The sequence below is a fragment of the Vanessa cardui genome, chromosome 20, assembly GCF_905220365.1.
Source record: "Vanessa cardui chromosome 20, ilVanCard2.1, whole genome shotgun sequence".
Lineage (NCBI taxonomy): Eukaryota > Metazoa > Arthropoda > Insecta > Lepidoptera > Nymphalidae > Vanessa > Vanessa cardui.
Genome location: NC_061142.1, coordinates 2,839,210 through 2,859,040, shown reverse-complemented (window position 1 = coordinate 2,859,040; position 19,831 = coordinate 2,839,210). Strand labels below are relative to the sequence as shown.

The 19,831-nt window shown below is 34.3% G+C and overlaps 2 protein-coding genes across 2 annotated transcripts; one reads left to right on the top strand and one right to left on the bottom strand.

Annotated features, from left to right (window-relative positions):
- Nucleotides 1–547: 547 nt before the first annotated feature.
- On the bottom strand, nt 548–4,805 carry LOC124538543 (lopap-like). Its single transcript, XM_047115630.1, has 4 exons — nt 4,680–4,805; nt 2,899–3,106; nt 1,818–1,916; nt 548–749 (listed from the first exon to the last, which is right to left on the bottom strand). The coding sequence occupies exons 1-4, from the start codon at nt 4,803–4,805 to the stop codon at nt 559–561; spliced, it is 624 nt and encodes a 207-aa protein (XP_046971586.1). The 3' UTR covers nt 548–558.
- A 1,485-nt stretch (nt 4,806–6,290) lies between these two features.
- LOC124538607 (insecticyanin-A-like) lies at nt 6,291–11,835 on the top strand. Its single transcript, XM_047115721.1, has 4 exons — nt 6,291–6,486; nt 8,338–8,545; nt 9,160–9,258; nt 11,478–11,835. Exons 1-4 carry the CDS (start codon nt 6,379–6,381, stop codon nt 11,693–11,695), a joined length of 633 nt encoding a protein of 210 aa, XP_046971677.1. The 5' UTR covers nt 6,291–6,378; the 3' UTR covers nt 11,696–11,835.
- Nucleotides 11,836–19,831: the final 7,996 nt, after the last annotated feature.

Genomic DNA, 19,831 nt, shown 5'->3' with positions numbered 1-19,831 from the left:
GGTTTTTTTCCCATTTTATACAATTAGGTAATCATTATTAACCGACTCTACTCTAGAGCTGAGATGGCCCAGTGGTTAGAACGCGTGCATCTTAACCGATGATTGCGGGTTCAAACCCAGGCAAGCACCAGTATATATACATATGTGCTTAATTTGTGTTTAAAATTCATCTCGTGCTCGGTGTCTAATTTCATCAAAATTTTGCCACAAGTGCATTCCACCGACCCGCATTGGAAAAGCGTGGTGGTATATGTTCCAAACCCTCTCCTTAATGGAAGAGGAGGCCTTGTCTCAGCAGTGGGAAATGTACAGGCTGTTACTTTACTTTTATTAACCAACTTAAAAAAGAGGCTGTCAATTAGACATGCATGTATGTATTACTGTTAGAATTGAATTATATTGGAGTATGATGATTGTCTTAGGCCTTCAAGCACGTGCGCTTAGTTTCATAAGTATATGTTTGTCTACCCAATATTTCGAAAGTCTCGAAAAAACTAAAATTAGTACCGAGATGATCAGACTTTTAATTTGAAACAAAAGAAAGTAGTATATTTTATTTCATTTGGTTTTATTGGTTTCGTTGTTGTAAACCGCGTGGACATGAGCGGACCAGTGGTAGCTGCAATCATCTTGGTCGACCTTTTCTAAGTACGCAACGCTTCCAAACGGTAACGAATTCAATTCCTGATGCGCCCTTTCTGTTAGCTCAGGGCCGAGTGTTGAAGTCCTTGATAGTATCCAGGCTACAACTGAAATTAAAAAAAAAAAATAAATGCATGCGGAAGAGATATCACTATCAAGGATTATTAATGCTCACACATTTATATAATGAATCTAGCGACCCCATCCGGCTTCGAAAGGGTGCAACAGTGGCGTAAATAGGGTGGTACCACCAGTGCCCAGCCACAGGGTGTAGAGTCTCGGGGGCGCAAGAATAGACAGACTGGGCAGGACTATTGTTTTTTCGTTTTGCTCTTGTTAAGATTCCGCTGAGTCTCTAGTACTCGAATCCAATACAAACGTACTTACATGCTAGTATCATTAAAAACATACATCGCGCTCACTTTTTTGGCAGCGCACGAGCGTATTTGTGTTTAGTGTTTATCGTAAATGGGCAACGCATTTGCAATAGTGAACCTACGTTTATGTTTCAGAGAGTGAGACAGTAAAATAGGCAAAGGGTCTGCTTAAACAGGGCGCAGTTATAGAAGCTCGCACAGGGCACAGAAAAGGCTATTTACGGCACTTGGGTGCAATGCTGATACTAAATATAATAGAGAATTTATAAATTATCAGTGTTTCTTTACTATATTGCCCATGTGTTATATACAAAAAACTTCTTCTCGAATCACTCTATATTAAAAAAAAACCGCATCAATATACGTTCCGTAATTTTAAAGATCTAAGCATACATAGTGACAGACACTACGTTTTGATTTATATTATGTAATGAAGATGATGATGATAATGATATTTTCCGCAGACATTTTTAACTTTGCCGTTTCGTAAATTCAATTCGTTTATATATATAATATGTTGGTAAAAAAGGCATATTATTCGATACGAGATTTTATAGACGATAAAAAAGCGTGTAGTTAATACCTGTTGACTTCCAAGCAGGATATATTAATTTGAATAATTGTATTAAACTAAGTTGACTTTGTATTTTTCAAATGTTGAAAAAGATTGACTACTGAGTTTCTTGCCGGTTCTTGTGGTAGCTTCACTTAATTGTAAAATGACGATTCAAAAGTGCTTGTTAAAGGCTACTTGAATAAAGTTTATTTTGATTGATTGATTGATGTAGAAAATCTTACCATATTTGAGGTTTAACATTTCATTCACTTTACACCCATACACGATTGCATAGTTTGAATAATCCGTTGTTATGACAGATAAGGGAATTCCAATTGGATCTGAAATAAGTAAATAAATATGAGACAAGAAGAGACATAAAACCTATTGAAAAAACCTTTAAACCTTTTTGATGCTACTTTTGAAAATTAATAACATTTTGATATACATCTGTGATGGCCCATTGGTTAGAACGCGTGCATCTTAACCGATGATTGTGGGTTGAAACCTAGGCAAGCACCACTATATATATATATATATGCTTAATTTGTGTTTATAATTCATATCGTGCTCGGCGGTGAAGGAAAACATCGTGAGGAAACCTGCATGTGTCTAATTCCATCGAAATTCAGCCACATGTGCATGCCACCAACTCGCATTGGAACAGCGTGGTGGAACATGTTCCAAACCCTCTCCGTTATGAGGCTTAGCCCAGCAGTAGGTAAATTACGGGCTGTTATTTTACTTTACTTTTTTTATACATATTTTACAAGCTATTGTATAATTAAACTAGTTAGGTATATTATGATGCGATTTTTACAAATGGTATTGTAACTATGAGTACTGTTAAAACCCAATGATAATAATGATATTCGACATTGTATGCACAAATTTGTATAATCATTGTGAAAAACTTGATTGATATATTTGTGCAAATCACGAAATAACTACTAAAAATATCGGAATAGAATTCCAAAAAAATGTTTGCAGAAATTTATCTATTAAAGATGTCCTAATTCCAACGTAGAATGTAGCTCAACTCTAAAGCCTAGAAATATTACAGTATTTTGAAGGAGGCAGTGTTATTATTGGTACAAAGAACAAATGCTTATACTAAATATACAAGATGATGTTTTTCTTAGTTCTTTACTATATTGTCCATGTTGTTATATACAAAAACCTTCCTCTTGAATCACTCTATCTATTAAAAAAACTGAATTAAAATCCGTTGCGTAATTTTAAAGATCTAAGCACATAAGGACAGAGAGGGGTAAGCGAATTTGTTTTATACTATGTAATGATAATGATGATATATTTACTGACCAATATTATTCTCCTCAATGGCAAAAATGGCTTCATCCCCAGGTGCGTATGTGCTGTTCACGTGTAATACGTACTTGACGCCATTTTTCACATAACCATGTTGGATCTCGATTCTCCGACCGCATTGCTGGACAAGTTTGTATGCGCAGTTGCCATCCTCCTCGTACCAGACTGGAAATCTCTCAATCACGTTCCACTTTCCTAGAAACTGACAAATATATTTAATTTGTATTATACTAATTTATAACATAAGTGTCATTTTTGTCGCCAGTATTTTTCAGACTAGATTAAGTAAGAGTAATACACTGAGTATATATTCCATGAAAAAAATATATGAATACTAAAAATAAGTTATTATACCTAAAGCGTATTGTACCTAAAGCTTAAACATGGTCACAGTTCTGAGATTGCGATTTGGAATCCTCTTTTCTGTAAAAAAAAAGTTAATGTGTCTTTGTGCCAAGATATTCTCACTAACGGCTCTTAATTAGGACGATGTACTCCTAAAGGCTTCAAAATAAGGATCAAAACGCACGTAAAACAATAATGGCCTGGATCGCTTGTTATCGTGAATGCCTTTTACACCCTTAAACACCCTTCTACCATCATACCATCCATCCATATTCTACCATCATAAGCTGACTGACCAGTCAACTGAACTCAAAGACTATGTCAAGAATATTTAGATAGAAAAATAAGTATATCTAAACATTGTATATACAATAATAAAGTTTATTAACATAGGAATCGATAGCATTAAACGCTTAAACGTATGAATTAAATTAAAAATATTTACTGTATAAATCATGACCACGTGGGATGGTGGCAAGAATGCTAGCAGCATTTCTTTTCATCGTATATTGGATATAACAAGTAATTAGCCTTGCCCTTTTTAACTTTGCCGTTTCGTAAATTCAAATCGCTTATAAAAATACATTGGTAAAAAAGGCATATTACTGCTTGGAACTAAATACCTGTTGACTTCCAGACAGTATACATTACATACATATATAATTGTATTTAACAAAATTTGATTGTATTTTTTAACTTTGTTGAAAAAGAGTAACTACTATGTTTGCATGCCGGTTCTTCTCGGTAGAATCTACTTTCCGAACCGGTGGTAGCTTAACTTAATTGTTAAATGACGATTTAAAAGTGCTTGTAAAAGCCCACTTGAAGAAAGTTTATTTTGATTTTTATTTTGTCTTATTTTTTAAATTATATTAATTACCAGATATTTATAAATATATCACGATAAAGTTTCGTGAAACTGTAAATAATTTGTAAAGTGATCAAATCTTTCATTTTTCTGTGCAATCACTACACAAAGACGTATATGATTTTCCAGCATCCGTTTGTTAAAGATAAGAAAAAAACGAAGCCGAATGAAGATTTTATTGACGCTCATGATAATTGATAGATGAGATACGAAATATATATAAATAAATATGAGACAACATCACATACATTAATCTGACCCCACTGTAAGTAGCTAGAGCACTTGTGTTATGGAATCAGAAGTAACGACGGTATCACAAACAATCAGACCCGAGACAACAAAGAACACTAATGATAATCAACATCGACTACCTGGAATCGAACCAGGGACCTCGGAGTGGCGTACCCATGAAAACCGGTGTACACACAACCCGACCACGGAGGTCGTCAAATATGTATATAAATATATTTCACATAGATGTTTATCTTGTCCGTGCGAAGCCAGAACAGATAGCTAGTCAATTAAATTAAATAGAAAAAAAGAAACAGTAGATATTACTCACTCTCTCTAATTCGAAATACTTCATAGTATCAACATGAACACACGATCCAAACAGCAATACTTGACCACTACAGAACATTTCTGAATTAAGAACTAGTGTTATTATTATAAAAATATGTTTGACCATTTTCGTTGCTGCAAATACCGAACTGTGATAAAAACTTCTCTCAAAACTGGACAGATACGCTGAACTCTTATCGGATGCGTGCCTTATCTGCGTTTGATCCATATCAACAACATTATCGATTTATTCGTAACACATTTCCATCAGATTGTTTAGAATGTATTCAATGAGAAATTGTTTGTCTGTGTGTCACTGGATACTCATAAAGAGTTATCTATATATCGTATATATTGTAGTTAAAACGTATGTATCTTAAATGAAGATTACGGGCTTAAGTCCAGGCAAGGACTACTGAAATTTTATGTGCTTAATTTGTGTTTACGATTCATGTCAGTCAATGGAAGTCATACCTGCATGTATCTAAGTTCAATGGAATTATGCCACACGCGTTTTCGCCCACATTAGCAGCGTCGTGGAATAAGTTCCAAATCTCCTTAAAGGGAGAGATCTTAAACTAACAGTGCAATTACACGCGAAAGTAACTCTCTATATTTCACTACATCACGACCAAACCTCGTTTGTTTTTAGGTTCAACCTTGTAAGTAGATTTAATAATAATAATAAATGATCTGAAATTATTTTTTTTATTCAGTTCCATTGATAATACAAAACATGATGCATGGATGGCGCTGTAAGAAATATTAACTATTCTTTATATCGCTAAAGTAAAAAGTAAGTAAAGTAACAGCCTATAAATTGCCCACTGCTGGGCTACGGCCTCCTCTTCCATTAAGGAGAGGGTTTGGAACATATTCCACCACGCTGTTCCAATGCCGGTTGGTGGAATGCACATGTGGCAGAATTTCGATGAAATTAGACACATACAGGTTTCCTCACGATGTTTTCCTTCACCGCCGAGCACGAGATGTTAGTAATAATTGTTAACTATGTATCAGTTGACAAAACTAATGATAAAAACGATTTTATAATTCTTTTCGAATAATGTACAAGTATCATGAAAAGGATATTGGTTATTGGTTTATAAAATTCTCGTAAAACATGATGCATGATGATGCATATATATATATATATATATATATAGTGGTGCTTGCCTGGGCTTGAACCCGAAATCGTCGGTTAAGAAGCACGCGTTCTAACCACTGGGCCATCTCAGCTCCTTATATCCCAAATGCACCACCAACCTTGGGAAGCTAAAATGCTATGCTGTACTACACCATATATCTGTAGTTTCACTGGCTGAATCCAAATACAACGTATATATTTTCTACACAGCTTCTGTATTTCCTAAGAGTAGGTAGGTATAACTTTTGATATTTTAAAAGTTTCATGTTAATCTGATCATTTTACGAGAATTTTATAAACCAATAACCAATATCCTTTTCATGATACTTGTACATTATTCGAAAAGAATTATAAAATCGTTTTTATCATTAGTTTTGTCAACTGATACATAGTTAACAATTATTACTAACAGTTAGTTGCTGTTCTTTTTAACTACGGAAGTAAATAATTGACTTCCAAAAAAAAAAACCGTTATAAAAGACACAACTTTTTGTCTAATCCCTTAGTCGGTTCAAGAACGGTTCAACGTTAGCTGCTGTGACAAGGTTTCATAATGTTACGTTTTTGTATCGTTTTCATTCTCTGTTATTATCAAATTGAATGTGTTATGCAAAATATTAGTTGTCCAAATGTTAGCCCCAGAGAATTGGACTTAGTTGAGGTAAGACGATTCTATTTTTAAATTTATTAAGCAAGGGTACTAATGTATCAGATTTTGGTAATTAATTTAAATAATTGGTCATCATTGTGTGTAGCGTTTGTAAGAAAAGTTATCCATCTGCCGATACTGTAGAATATGAAAAAAATGAAATGATAATGAGTTACTCCTAAGTTTCTTGCCGGTTCTTCAAAATCAAAAAATCAAAATCGAAATAAACTTTATTCAGATGGGCTTCTACAAGCACTTTTTTCATTTAACAATTAAGTGAAGCTACCACCCGTTCGGAAAGTAAATTCTACCTATAAGAACCGGCAAGAAACTCAGCAGTTGCTCTTTTTCAACATTTAAAAAATACAATCATAATAGTTAAATACAATTATATATGTATGTAATGTATCCTGCCTGGAAGTCAATAGGTATTAATTCCAAGCTTTTTTATCATCTACAAAATATTTTCATTCAATACAACACTGTAACGAATTAATTTAACAGTGCTTCTATGAACCTAACTGAATAACCATTTTGATTATAGTTAATAACCAATGCATTACCCAATCTTGAGATTACGTAATGTCTTTCCTATCCTTCCATATTCCAATCTGTACGTTGATGATAGACAAATTATTATTTTTACGACATAATTTACCTAATTTAAAGTAATCCACGAAATGCTGAGTCACAATTAATTTATAAATTAAAATAAATAATATCTTAATATATAAAAATCCAGTGTCACAATGTATGTTCCCAGTGAACTCTTCACCAACTCAACCGATATTGATGAAATTTGGCATTTATGTGTAATTTGGTCCAACTTAAGAGATAGGATAGTTTTCATTTCGATTAATGGCCTCAATGATTTATAAATAACAATAAACTGATTATCAAAGTTGATTGTTGTTATTAATTGTAAGTTACGAAATTTTTTAATTTGTGTTAAATTTTGTCTTTTAAATCCTTCCTTAATCACTCAGCCACAGCAACGCGTGGCCGGGTCTGCTAGTATAATATATCATTTATGAGCACTTCTGTATCTTCAAATTATCGAAATCCATTCGATACCGAAGATCTGTTCTACCAAATGAACCGTAGAGAGCGAGCAGATTCATCACGGTTCTTTTTGGTAGTATAATCGGGTAATGACTTTTATAAATTATTAGCCTGTTTGCGTAACTGCATTTATGTTAATAATCAGTAGTAGACACACTATAATAGCTTTTAATATCAAACAGTTGATTTTTCTTATAAACCCTTTAAGGAATATATTGAGTGTTTAAATTTCATCGCCGTCTTTTCGTATGGGTCGTTATAATTGAAGTCTTCTTAAAACAGACGAAGATATTCTGTCAAACAACAATTCTATCTATATTCTTATGTTCCAAGGTTGGTGCGGTATTGGGGATATAAGGAATGGTTAACATATCAGCGCCAATACCTATGACCACCACTTAATATCTGGTCCATTTTCAAAACCCCTTTTTTTCAATTATTAGTCTTCGTTACACGATACAGTCCACGATAGAGTCGAGATGGTCCAGTGGTTAGAACACGTGCATCTTAACCGATGATTGCGGGTTCAAACCCAGACAAGCACTGCTGATTCATGTGCTTCATGTGCTTCATTTGTCTTTATAATTCATCTCGTGCTCAGCGGTGAAGGAAAACATCGTGAAACAACCTGCATGTGACAAATTTCATAGAAATTCTACCAACCCGCATTGGAACAGCGTGGTGGAATATATTCCAAACCTTCTCCTCAAAGGAAGAGGAGACGTTTAGCCCAGCAGTGGGAATTTACAGGCTGTTGTTGTTACACGATAAGATATATATGTTAACCTCAATTTTATGCAGCTCGATGGTAAGTGGTACCTTGCGGCGGTCGCGACAGACGTTGACATGAAAGGCGACTGCGCGATGGTGGTCTTCAATCATAAGAACAACAATGCGACTGACGTCTCTATCAGCTGGGTGGTCAATAACACCGCTACCTACTACAATGGCTCTGTTGCCCTTACCGTTGGCAGTAATGGTGGTGATCTACTGTTAGTAACGTATACTGGTAAGGAATATATGTATAATTATAAATATTGTTTCACGTGCATTAAAGAAGTCAATATTGCTCGTTTAAATGGGATTAGTTCAGAGTTGTTTTATAAAATCCAAAAATCAATTTATTCGTCAATTTGAAGGTCTGAAGATATGAAGTATAAAAAATAGTAGTTAAGCTGTTCCCTTTAATTGTGTTTCTATGTGTCATATTGTTTGAACTACGGTTTTTCATCATTGGTCTTTTAGAATACTAGTTTATATGTGAATAAAAATACCCAAGTTTTTTTCTTCCTTCCAAAATTTTTTCTTTCTTATTTCTCAGCTATATGTCTATATTGTTGCTGAGTGATATGTGATATAAATTATGTTTAAAACATAACACTTTCTTAATTAATAATTTTGCCACTAGCATAAAATATTAAAACATCATTGTTATAGACAAAAAATTGGTATCTATATTTATTATATTTATGTATGCACTCGGATTATTAACGATTTTATTTGGTACAAAATAATTTAACACAAAACATTTTGTTCTCTGATCTTCCTCGCTCTTTCTAACCACCGTTAGTTGTGTATATTTGTCCCTTTCATTAAATTACGAAAAAACGAAAATATTTACAGATCAGAAATCTGAAACGTATTCAGTATTGGATGTGAACTACGAACACTATGCCGTTATATTTGCCTGCTATGACAACCCTGATGGAAACAGCAGTACCTGTAAGTTGTATTTTAATATATTCACTATCGTATTTCAATATGAAGCCGACAATGTGACGTATGTTCGTTAAAATATTAAAAAATGTATGTACTAGATAAATTCTGAAAAGTATAATTTGAGCTAGGAACAAGAGTAAGCGTATGTATGTAGGTGTGTACACCTTTACAACAGGATCCCAAAAATCATTAAGGAACGTTTCTTTGATTGTAAAAAAAAGTCACTTATCTTGTATTATAGATTTGATACCAAGGTTTTTCTAGGCCTATGACAGATGCTCTAATCCCTATAAAAAATAATATTTAATAGTCTGAAGAATTAAATTATGCAGCCCTTGCTCATGTTTTTGACTTTTAGGTTCACTGTTAGAGCTAATTAAGATGGCTAACCGAGTTTTGCGGACCTAGCCCCGAGCATATCCGGGAAATTCACCTATCGCTACTAGATTTCCGTGAAGTGGACCCTTGTTTTTGCGCAGTGTAGCCCACGTCATCTCTTTCTCTTCCAACTCATATTAGGATCTTTTTTCTCTCTCTAATTTCACTTTCCTTTTGAGCACGTCTATTTCAACAAACTATTCTGTACGTTTTTACGTTAACTGCAATAGCGAGCTCATTTTTTATGCATTTTTTTTTAACAGTAAATAAATTATAGGTAGTTGTAATTGCGTGAAATTATAGTTGTTTCTTTCAATGACATTGAACTTTAACAGTCATCAATGAAATGCTTCCTTCCTCCTTCCTCTTAAGTAAACAATAGAGTTCAATGAAGCGTCTTGCTTCAATGGAGGTCAAGCGCAGACGGACAAAAAGTGATCTATTCGCTTAAAAAAAATATTCCACTAATCGCGTGAAATTACTTATTATTTATTTATTTATGTAAATGAAAACAATAATAATTAATGCACCAAATCAATGATGAGGAAAGACAACGTGTATTAAATTATTGATTTAAATCGAAGTTTGCGTGTTCAGACCTACTAAGCACCACTGATCTTCATGTGTTTTATATGTGTTATGTTCGTTTAATAATCAGCGTTTGATCTGAATGGATGAATAAAGTCAACTTTAAAAAGAGGATATATTTAAAACTAGCAGTAGGATTTACAGGCAGTACCTTTACGCTCGATAACAAAGTTTCAAACAGTCTTCCATTAGTATAGTTGAACTTAGTATAGTATATTCCAATGGAAGTAAGAAAAAAGATAAAAAAATCTTATAATTACATATTACAAAGCGATTTGCTAATAACTCAGCTATATTGTACACTACCCAGAGTTTATGAGCCGAGATGGCCCAGTGGTTAGAACGTGTGCATCTTAACCGATGATTTCGGATTCGAACCCAGGCAAGCGCCACTATATATTTGTGCTTAAATTGTGTTTATAATTCATCTCGTGCTCGGCGGTGAGGAAAAACATCGTGAGGAAACCTGCATGTAACTAATTTCATTGAAATTCTGCCACATGCGCATTCCACCAATCCGCATTGGAACAGCGTGTTGGAATACGTTCAAGCCCTCTACTTAATGGGAGAGGAGCCCATTAGCCCAGGAGTGGGAAATTTACAGTCTGTTACTTTACTTTTTAATTTACTAAAATATATTTCGTCAACGTTCAAAACGCAATTTTTTCGAAAATCCGTAATGAATAAAGTAAAAAAGGAAACGTTAGGTGACATAGATAGACCTCATGATTAGCTGCCATCACGACACATAGACACATTGGCGACGCATCAAAATTTGGCATCAAATCTTGGCATCGCCAATGCGCCAACAACATTGGTAGTTCAGGTGTTCCTTGTGTCAGTAGTTCTGATTAGTCCTTATTAGCTAGAAGTCTTACTCACCCATCAAATCGTAACTTAATTACACTTAGTACTTTTTGGTAGTAAAATGTATGACGTGGATGACTACCCAATTGAACTTGCACTACCCCTAACACCAAGTCATAAATTGGGTAAAACATTTCTTTTTATATGGTAGGTATAGGTTGGCGGACGAGTATATGGGCCACCTGATGTTAAGTGGTCACACGCTTTAAAAAAATATTAACTATTCCTTACATGGTCAATGTGCCACCAGCCTTGGGAACTAAGATCTTATGTCCCTTGTGCCTGTAGTTACATTGGCTCACTCACCCTTCAAACCGAAACACATCAATACTGAATACTGTTATTTAGCGGTAAAACATAAATATCATATTTGTATTTTATAATTTCAGATGAGCTATGGAAGTTAACTCGCACTCCGCATTTGAAGAAAACAGATGCTGCCATGTTGGACCAAATAGTTGGGAACTATAGTCTTCAAAACACGCCATTCTTGATCTTCAATAATACAGAAGACTCTTGTAAACTAAACGCTGGTAACCATTTGAATCCTGCAGCGCTGGTCCTGACATCGGCTGCAGCAATTACTTTGTTAAGACGGCTATATTAATAGTATATATTGTGTCTACTTTGTTTTAATTGTATGTATTTATTTGAAAAAAAAAAAACTTAATTGGTCTCTCTTTATACAGCCTTAATCTGGATCTTGGAAGCCCTCAGATTCTGTAGAGATTTTATTAAACAGTAATAAAAATTAGCGATATGTTTGCGTAAAAAGTAAGGAATAAAAAATGAAAGGATTTATGGTACAATTTTTAAAATAGTATTAAAATGTATATTATAATCCTTATTAACATAAGAATTAACAACATTAAATGCTTAAATATATATATATACAAATATGAACTAAAACTAGTTACTGTATAAATCTTGAAAATGTATTAATATAATAAGCGCCATCTGTCGTTGATAATGTGAATCATTGTGTCTCAATAAGATAGTACAATGTTTGCTGTATAATGTCTTTATAGTTTCAATATAAAAACATAGATGGCGCTTTTACGCAATAACTGTATGATTGTAATATTTATTATTATTTAAGGACACGTTCAAAATTTGAATCGTTGGGTGTATGTGATATAGATATATAAAATTTTAATTACACAAGTTTAAGTTAAGTGCAATATATTGATATTTAAAAATAAAATCTTAATATTAAGAACGAAACTCTTGGTTATTTGATAAATGTAATAGGTAGGTATATAAAAGCATAATAAACGTATCATAATTAAATAATAATAAATATGTCAATTTTTAACTAATCCAACTTTCTATATGTAAGTATATATACTTACAATATGAAAGGGATTTCCCCTATTTTATGGAGTCTATGTGAGACTCGCGTGTAAACTGGATGCCGAATGAGCCCCGGTACACCGGAATACCCACTGCAAACCAGCGGTATCCTCTCCGTCTCTTTGGTGGGCGTCGTAGGATTGGTTTTGCATGATACCTACCTACCTTCGTGACGAAAGAGTAGGAGAATCTTTTTAAAACAACCGAAGTCTTGTTTACGTTTGTACAGACGGAGTAAGAAAAGGTTCTTCCTTAAGATCTATTTTCGTGTGCTCAATATAAGCGATAATCTGCTTTACCGATCGAGAATGACATATTGAGGCGCCAATGATTTGATGTTTAGATTCAAAAGGCTCTAAGAGTTTATGATTTGATAAAGGAATGAATTTGAAAACTGACGAAGGTTTTCTTACTCTAACTGTACATGGTCTATTAGATATAATGATTTTATTATCGGCAACATTTTTCGGATCTAAGTACTATTACGGTTAAATTGAAACTCTTGAAAAAAACATGCTCGCACCCGAACGCGTCTTATATTCGGACGCTGCTCTTAGCCAGAACTAGTTTTAACTGGGTTGGCTGGCAGAAAATGCTGTTCTAGCGTTAAGTCCGCCCTTTGTACATGTTTTATTTGTGCAATAAAAAAAAAAAACAAATAACAAGGAAACCAGTGGCGGATTTACCAATAGGCTAAATAGGCTGGAGCCTAAGGCAGCAGTTTTAAAGGGGCGGCAAATTTAGCCCAATTTTTTTTTATTTTACAGAAATAAAAAACAATCTTACAATTATATGTATACACATTACGTACTTCGTGTACTCGTCACTATATAGAGGGTTGCAAAAATTATCTAGTAACTCACAACAATATCACCTATTTCACAATCATACATGTATATAATAACGGAAAAAAGCCGATGTTACGAGGACGATAAAACACAAATCTTAAAGTTGCCATTTCAGAATAAATGTAGTTATTAATTGATATGATTGTGAACTAAACTAACGTATTAAATTTAAAAAAACAGTTGGGGCGGCAAAAATTTAACAGCCTACCTACCTTCTTGATAGCGGCAAATTTGTAAATCCGCCGCTGAAGGAATCCTACTTCATGAATAAGTATAAAAAATTTACAATGTACATACTTCGATACAATCAAGGACTACGTTTATTTATTATGATTACTCTAAACGCCCCAAACAGTTTACTAGCACGATCCAGACTTAGACTCTCGTTGACTTTTATAGCAGTTTTTACACCCGCGAATACCGACTTGGATTCCGTCTGAACGAATCTTACCAAATTTATTTTGCAACTCCACAAAACGATTTAACGATATCCATCTTTATTTCAATTGAATAAGGTTCGTTATTCTGGACTCGTCGTTGTGGAAGTTGAGGTTAAATTTGTTTCTTCGAGGAGTTGATTACAGTAATGTTCGAAGGTAAAATGTGGGGGGTGTTTTCTTTGGCGGTTTGGGAGAGGATAGACGATATGTGAAGTCGGTAAGCGTTCTAACAAATTAACTCTCCGTATACTAGGTTTAGTTGGAGATAGTTGGCCGTGTCTATATGGACATACTTTATTATTCTGTAACATCTTGGGTTATATAGTTACGAAATCAGAATAAAGCAATTACCAGTATATCTTTTTTTACAATCACCTAACTGGCAAATGAATTATCTGATGGTTGGTCGCGCTCTACGAGGATCTAGCCATTTCTTTTAAAGGAATTCTCCATTAACTTTGGGAACCAAATAGTGATGTAAAGGTGTTATCTGTTAGAGAAAAATAAACTTCGTCGTTGTTCAGTCGATTACATCATTTTTATATGAAAATTGCGATATATATATAATGAATTCTATGTAGTCTGAATCTAAAATTCTTTTAAATATAAAAACTGGGGTAATTGTAATAGTTTAGTTTAGATTTTCTTCTAAATATTGAAAGTTAATTAAAACGCAACAAATTGCCCATCGCTGTAACCAAATTTCCCACATTCAAAAGAGTGATTCGAAGTGATGTTTACAGAGCAGCACTGCTGCACATAATAGACATGTGAAAACTGCCGATCCACAAAATAGTAACACGCGAAGCCTTGCATGTTACCAGCCTAACGTACCTACTGTCATATAAAATTAACGAATATCCTGTACTTTTCCTGTTTAAGTTTGGAAATTCCATGAAGGCTTTAACTGAATAAGCTTCTTGGACGTGTTTACATTGACACCATATCTTAAACATTATTTAAGGTGACAGTGAGGCCCAAAGACAGTTGCCATATATTTGGAGTTGCTTTGTGACTTCCAGCGATAGCCAATGTAAAAACAAAACTTGAAATTGGTCACGATCGTAGAATATTCCCATTAAAACAATAAATACATCAGTACATTAAATAAATATTTTATTTTTGTTTCATATTATCCACCTTATAATCTTAAGGTTGGATCAATTCAAAATAGTTGACAAAAATCTTCCTTGCGTATTATATTGGTGGAAGACATTTTTATTCTAATTTAAATTGAAATTCAGATATTAAATGCGAAGCAAAACGAATAACGTTCTGATATAATAACAAAGTATGTATGTACCTATTTATTAAAAATACATAATGATATAATAGCTAATATCAGTTCATTTATATATGTGTCAAAAGAAATGCCAAAACTTATATATCTACCGGCGAGCACTATCAGCAGAAAAAGTGGCAAATTCTTCTGCGTTATAAGAGAGGGCTATGTCAATATAATTTTATATTTAAAAAAAGGAACTTTTGAAAAGTTGAATTAAGCCTGCAGTTTTTAAAGTGCATTACAAAATTAAACAGCCACTATGCATTAAATTGGAGATGAAACTACTCCCGCGCGGAATATTTTCCGAATTGAAACATTTTTAATGGGTCAGCTCCAGGTAGTTTCTGCTCTCCTAGTACTTGTAAATCAAGAACTTTTGTCATAACTGAGAATTACAAAGTTTCCCCCCCCCCACTATTTGTTACACTAGTCACACAAATTCGTTCGTGTTAAATTACTTTGTCATTTCATGGCACAGTTTTCGGAAATTTCATCCAAGAGCTACGATGAGCTACGTTGAGCTCTTAACTATTAATAGAACTTTTTCCGGTACTGTTATAATTTATGTGTTATATTCTCATATTAACTACCTTAACATTGGAGTAGTGAGGCAAAAAGCTTCATCAGAAGAGTAACACTTCGCCTCATTGTCATTTTTGCCCAGAGGATCGGAATTGCGATTCAACGGGGAAATTCTGCATTCTTGCCACCGTTCCATGCGGTCAAGATTTATGCAGCAATAATTTAATGTTATTAATTCTTATGTTGTTAATAAATGTTTTATTATATACCTAATTCCCATATTATTTTATTTCTAGATATGCATGATATGCAACCCATTGTACATATATGATGTCTAACTAGAAATCTTGAAGAGTCAATAATTTCTATACTGAAAAAAGTTTTACCTCAATTCGACCAAGGATATTTGAAATAATATAATTCGAATAAAATGAAAAATGAGATTCGAATGAAATGAAAAAAAGTCAATGTGCCACCAACCTTGGGAACTAAGTTGTTATGTCCCTTGTAGTTAAACTAGCTCACTCAAACCGGAACACAACAATACTGAGTACTGTTATTTCGTGTTAGATTAACAGATGAGTGGGTGGTACCTACCTAGACGGGCTTGCACAAAGCCTTACCACCAAGTAAACACAATGAAAATGTTTTAAAAAAATTATTTAAAGAATATTTTCTAAAGGAACAATGTCACAACAAAGGCACACAAGATAACTTGATGTTAAAGGGTATAATTATCGATCGTTATATTTGTTTTCCAAAAGATATTGTGAGCTCAAATTTTTGATAGTAGATGATAATGTCATGGATAAGTAAAAATACATGTTATACCGATTGCCTTACCATTTGGACATGGTAGGACAATGTACGTCTACCGGGCTTTACAAATGGAGAAACGATAAGGCGACTTCGTATCCCACAAGATAATGGCTATTGTGGAGATCTTAAATATACTTTCAACTTATCTCACCGAATACATTCGAATTACGTATAAAGTTAGAAACTTAATAAAGTATCATCAAACATGTTTGACTGCTATGCGATTTATGGTCCAAAATTATACGGTTCTCAACTCAAAGAAGTGAAATCGTTACATCATTTAAAATTACAAACTCTATTAAAAAATCTCAAATTTTCCTAAGTATATAAACAGAAGCCTGGATAAAAGTAAATCAAAATGAACTTTATTTAAGTAGGCTTTTACAAGCATTTTTGAATGGTCATTTTACAATAAAGTGAAGCTACCACCGGTTCAGTCATGTTAGTTAAATACAATTATTTAAATTAATAAATAATATAGAATGCGCCACTTATTGCAAAATCACAACCGTCCACAGATATTGGCAGAAATATATCTGCGTATATAAGTCCACGGCGTCAAAAATGAGGTCTAAGATACTTCTTCCTTATGTCTGTAGAAAGTGGGAAGATGAAATTGGTAATTATTTTACGTATATAAAAGGTTTGACCCAATATTAAAAGTATAGTAACAGCTTGTTAATGTTCTCAGCATTGGAACATTGCTTTTGAAGGAGAATGATTGGAGCTCCTTGAAAATTCAGTGGTAAAAAGTAAAAGTAAAGTAATAGCCTGTAAATTTGTCACTGCTGGGCTAATGGCCTCCTCTCCCATTAAGGAGAGGGCTCGGAACATATTCCACCACGCTGTTCCAATGCGGGTTGGTGGAGTTGAGTGGTGCTTGTCTGCAATTTTGGTTAATGATTACATATTCGAACAACTGGACCTTCTCGTTACGACGTAATTCGCAGGAAAAACATGGTCGGATATTTTCCAAGTACAGCGAAAATCCAATCAGCTTCAAAAATTATCGATATCGTATTGGCAGATCGAAGAATGACCATCAGGCATGTAGCTGAGATCACAGGGCTTTCATATGGCAGCATTCAAAGAATCTTGGCTAATAAATTGCATATAAACAAGGTGTCTGCGCGCTGGGTGCCGAGAACAGAAAAACAAACGAGTTGACATTTCTAGGGCGAATCTCGAGAAGTTTCAATGCGATAAAGACATTTTTTTGTTACGTTTTGTGACTATGGACGAGACCTGGATCCACCACTTTGATCCTGAAATCAAGCAACAGTCTATGACATGGAAGCGAGCCTCATCACCGACGCCGAAGAAATTCAAAGTGTCGAGTTCAGCGGGGAAGGTTATAGCGTCTGTTTTTTGGGACGCTAAAGGAATTATTATGGTGGACTACTTGGAAAAGGGGGCCACTATTACGGGCTCTTATTATGCAGACCAAATAATAAGATTGCGGGAGGCCATCAAACAAAAAAGACGTGGAAAACTGCAAGCAGGTGTGTTGTTCCATCAAGACAACGCTCCGTCTCACAAAGCCGCAGTTGCGATGAATGCCATCCAAGAATCCGGGTTCGAAATACTCGAACACTCACCCTATTCCTCAGATTTGACCCCGGTGACTTCTATCTCTTTCCTAGGCTCAAAGGACACCTGTGAAGCAAGAAATTTGAAGACAACAGCGAAGTGATGGCTGCAGTTGAAGAATTTTTGGAGAGTCAGAGTAAAGATTTTTTTTTGAAAGGAATTATTGGTTTATAAAAAAGATAGACCAAGTGACTATTGACTTATTAGGAGACTATGTTGAAAAATATTTTTTTTATTAACATTATTCACATTGTTGATTATCAGTTATCATTACATTTGGATCACCCCTCGTAACAGAAGGCTCGATACTTGATCAATTTAAAATAACAATAAAATTTATGATTAATAAAAAGTCTTATTTACTCATTATTTTTTTTTTTTTTATTTGTTATCAGTTAAAAAAATCATCAAAATTATTAAATTTTTTGTCGACCAAACCTTGTTATTTTATCGATACTAAAATACTAAGTTGAGTCATAAGTCGACGTAATAAATAATTATTTTATTTATTTTATTTTAGATTTAGCTACTTACATTGGGATCAGAGTAATGTATGTGATGTTTTCTCATATTTATATTTATTTATTTAATATTATAAAATATATAATTACCTTTTGCTTACGATTCCAAGCGGCAAAAAGTCCATAAAAAGCATGCTTGTTAAGGTTAGGACCGGTAGCGGAATATATATGCTAATAGGTCGATTCTAATTTTTTTCATGAATAAAACCGTTTAGATGCACTCAGAGCCCACGCCTTTTAACCCGCATCTGAGCGAATGCGTTTGAAAATCAAACAATTGATGAAATGTATGCACGATCGAAATAAGCATGACTTACGTTCCAATATGGACAACAAGCAGTTGAGCATCCTTACATTGCTGGACTTTAGCAATGCATTCAATGCGGTTGATTTCGAACTCCTGTTGGCTGTCCTCCAGTCCATCAATGTTGCTTCGGACGTAACTGACTGGTTTCGTAGTTACTTGTTTGGTCGTCGGCAAAGTGTACACATTAACAGCCTCTCTTCTTCCTATCTCCCTCTCACAGCTGGTGTACCGCAAGGTAGTGTCCTTTCACCTCTCCTGTTTTCTATTTTCATTAATACGATCCCAAAAATCCTTTCATCGTCTTTCCATCTCTATGCCGACGATCTGCAGGTCTATGTTACTTGTACAGCACACGATATTGATGATGCCATCGCAAGACTCAATCAGGACCTGCTTAACATCTGCAATTGGTGCAAGGCGTATGGACTCTATGTTAATCCTGCCAAGTCCCAAGCCATTATAATTGGTAGCACCTTTCAACTCTCCAAACTTAATTATAGTAAATTACCCGCTATTATTTACGACAATGTTTCCTTAACCCTCTGTTCCCATGTAAAAAACCTTGGTCTCCTCATAGATACTAACCTCTCCTGGTCCGTGCAAGTTGCAGAAGTAAGTAGAAAGATTTTTGCCACTATTAGCTCTTTCAAACGTCTGAAGCACCTATTACCGGTTAAAACAAAAATTTGCCTGGCTCAATCACTACTGCTCCCAATACTGGACTACGCTGACTGTAGTTATACAGACCTAACAGAAGAACAGCTAAACAAGCTTGAACGATTACAAAACGTCTGTATCAAATTTATTTTTGCGCTACGTAAATTCGATCACGTCAGCGAATACCGTAACCAACTGAAGTGGTTTACAATTAGACATCGCCGCAACTTGCATATACTTTCCTTTCTCTATTCTATTCTTTATAATCCTCTATCTCCTAATTACTTAAAAACTCGTTTCTCTTTTTTAGGCACTGACTCTGATTGTCATCTTGATCTGCGGTCACGAAGTGACAATCGCTTAAAGATGCCAACAGCTCATACTCGCTTTTACAGTGAATC

Excerpts from the sequence above, each read along its gene's own strand:
- LOC124538607 (XM_047115721.1), top strand. The coding sequence starts at position 6,379 with ATGTTACGTTTTTGTATCGTTTTCATTCTCTGTTATTATCAAATTGAA. Across the intron at positions 6,487-8,337 it reads GAGAATTGGACTTAGTTGAG|CTCGATGGTAAGTGGTACCT; the intron begins GTAAGACGATTC and ends AATTTTATGCAG. Across the intron at positions 9,259-11,477 it reads TGATGGAAACAGCAGTACCT|ATGAGCTATGGAAGTTAACT; the intron begins GTAAGTTGTATT and ends TTATAATTTCAG.
- LOC124538543 (XM_047115630.1), bottom strand. The coding sequence starts at position 4,805 with ATGGTCAAACATATTTTTATAATAATAACACTAGTTCTTAATTCAGAA. Across the intron at positions 1,917-2,898 it reads CATTGAGGAGAATAATATTG|ATCCAATTGGAATTCCCTTA; the intron begins GTCAGTAAATAT and ends TACTTATTTCAG. Across the intron at positions 750-1,817 it reads AATGTTAAACCTCAAATATG|TTGTAGCCTGGATACTATCA; the intron begins GTAAGATTTTCT and ends TTTTAATTTCAG.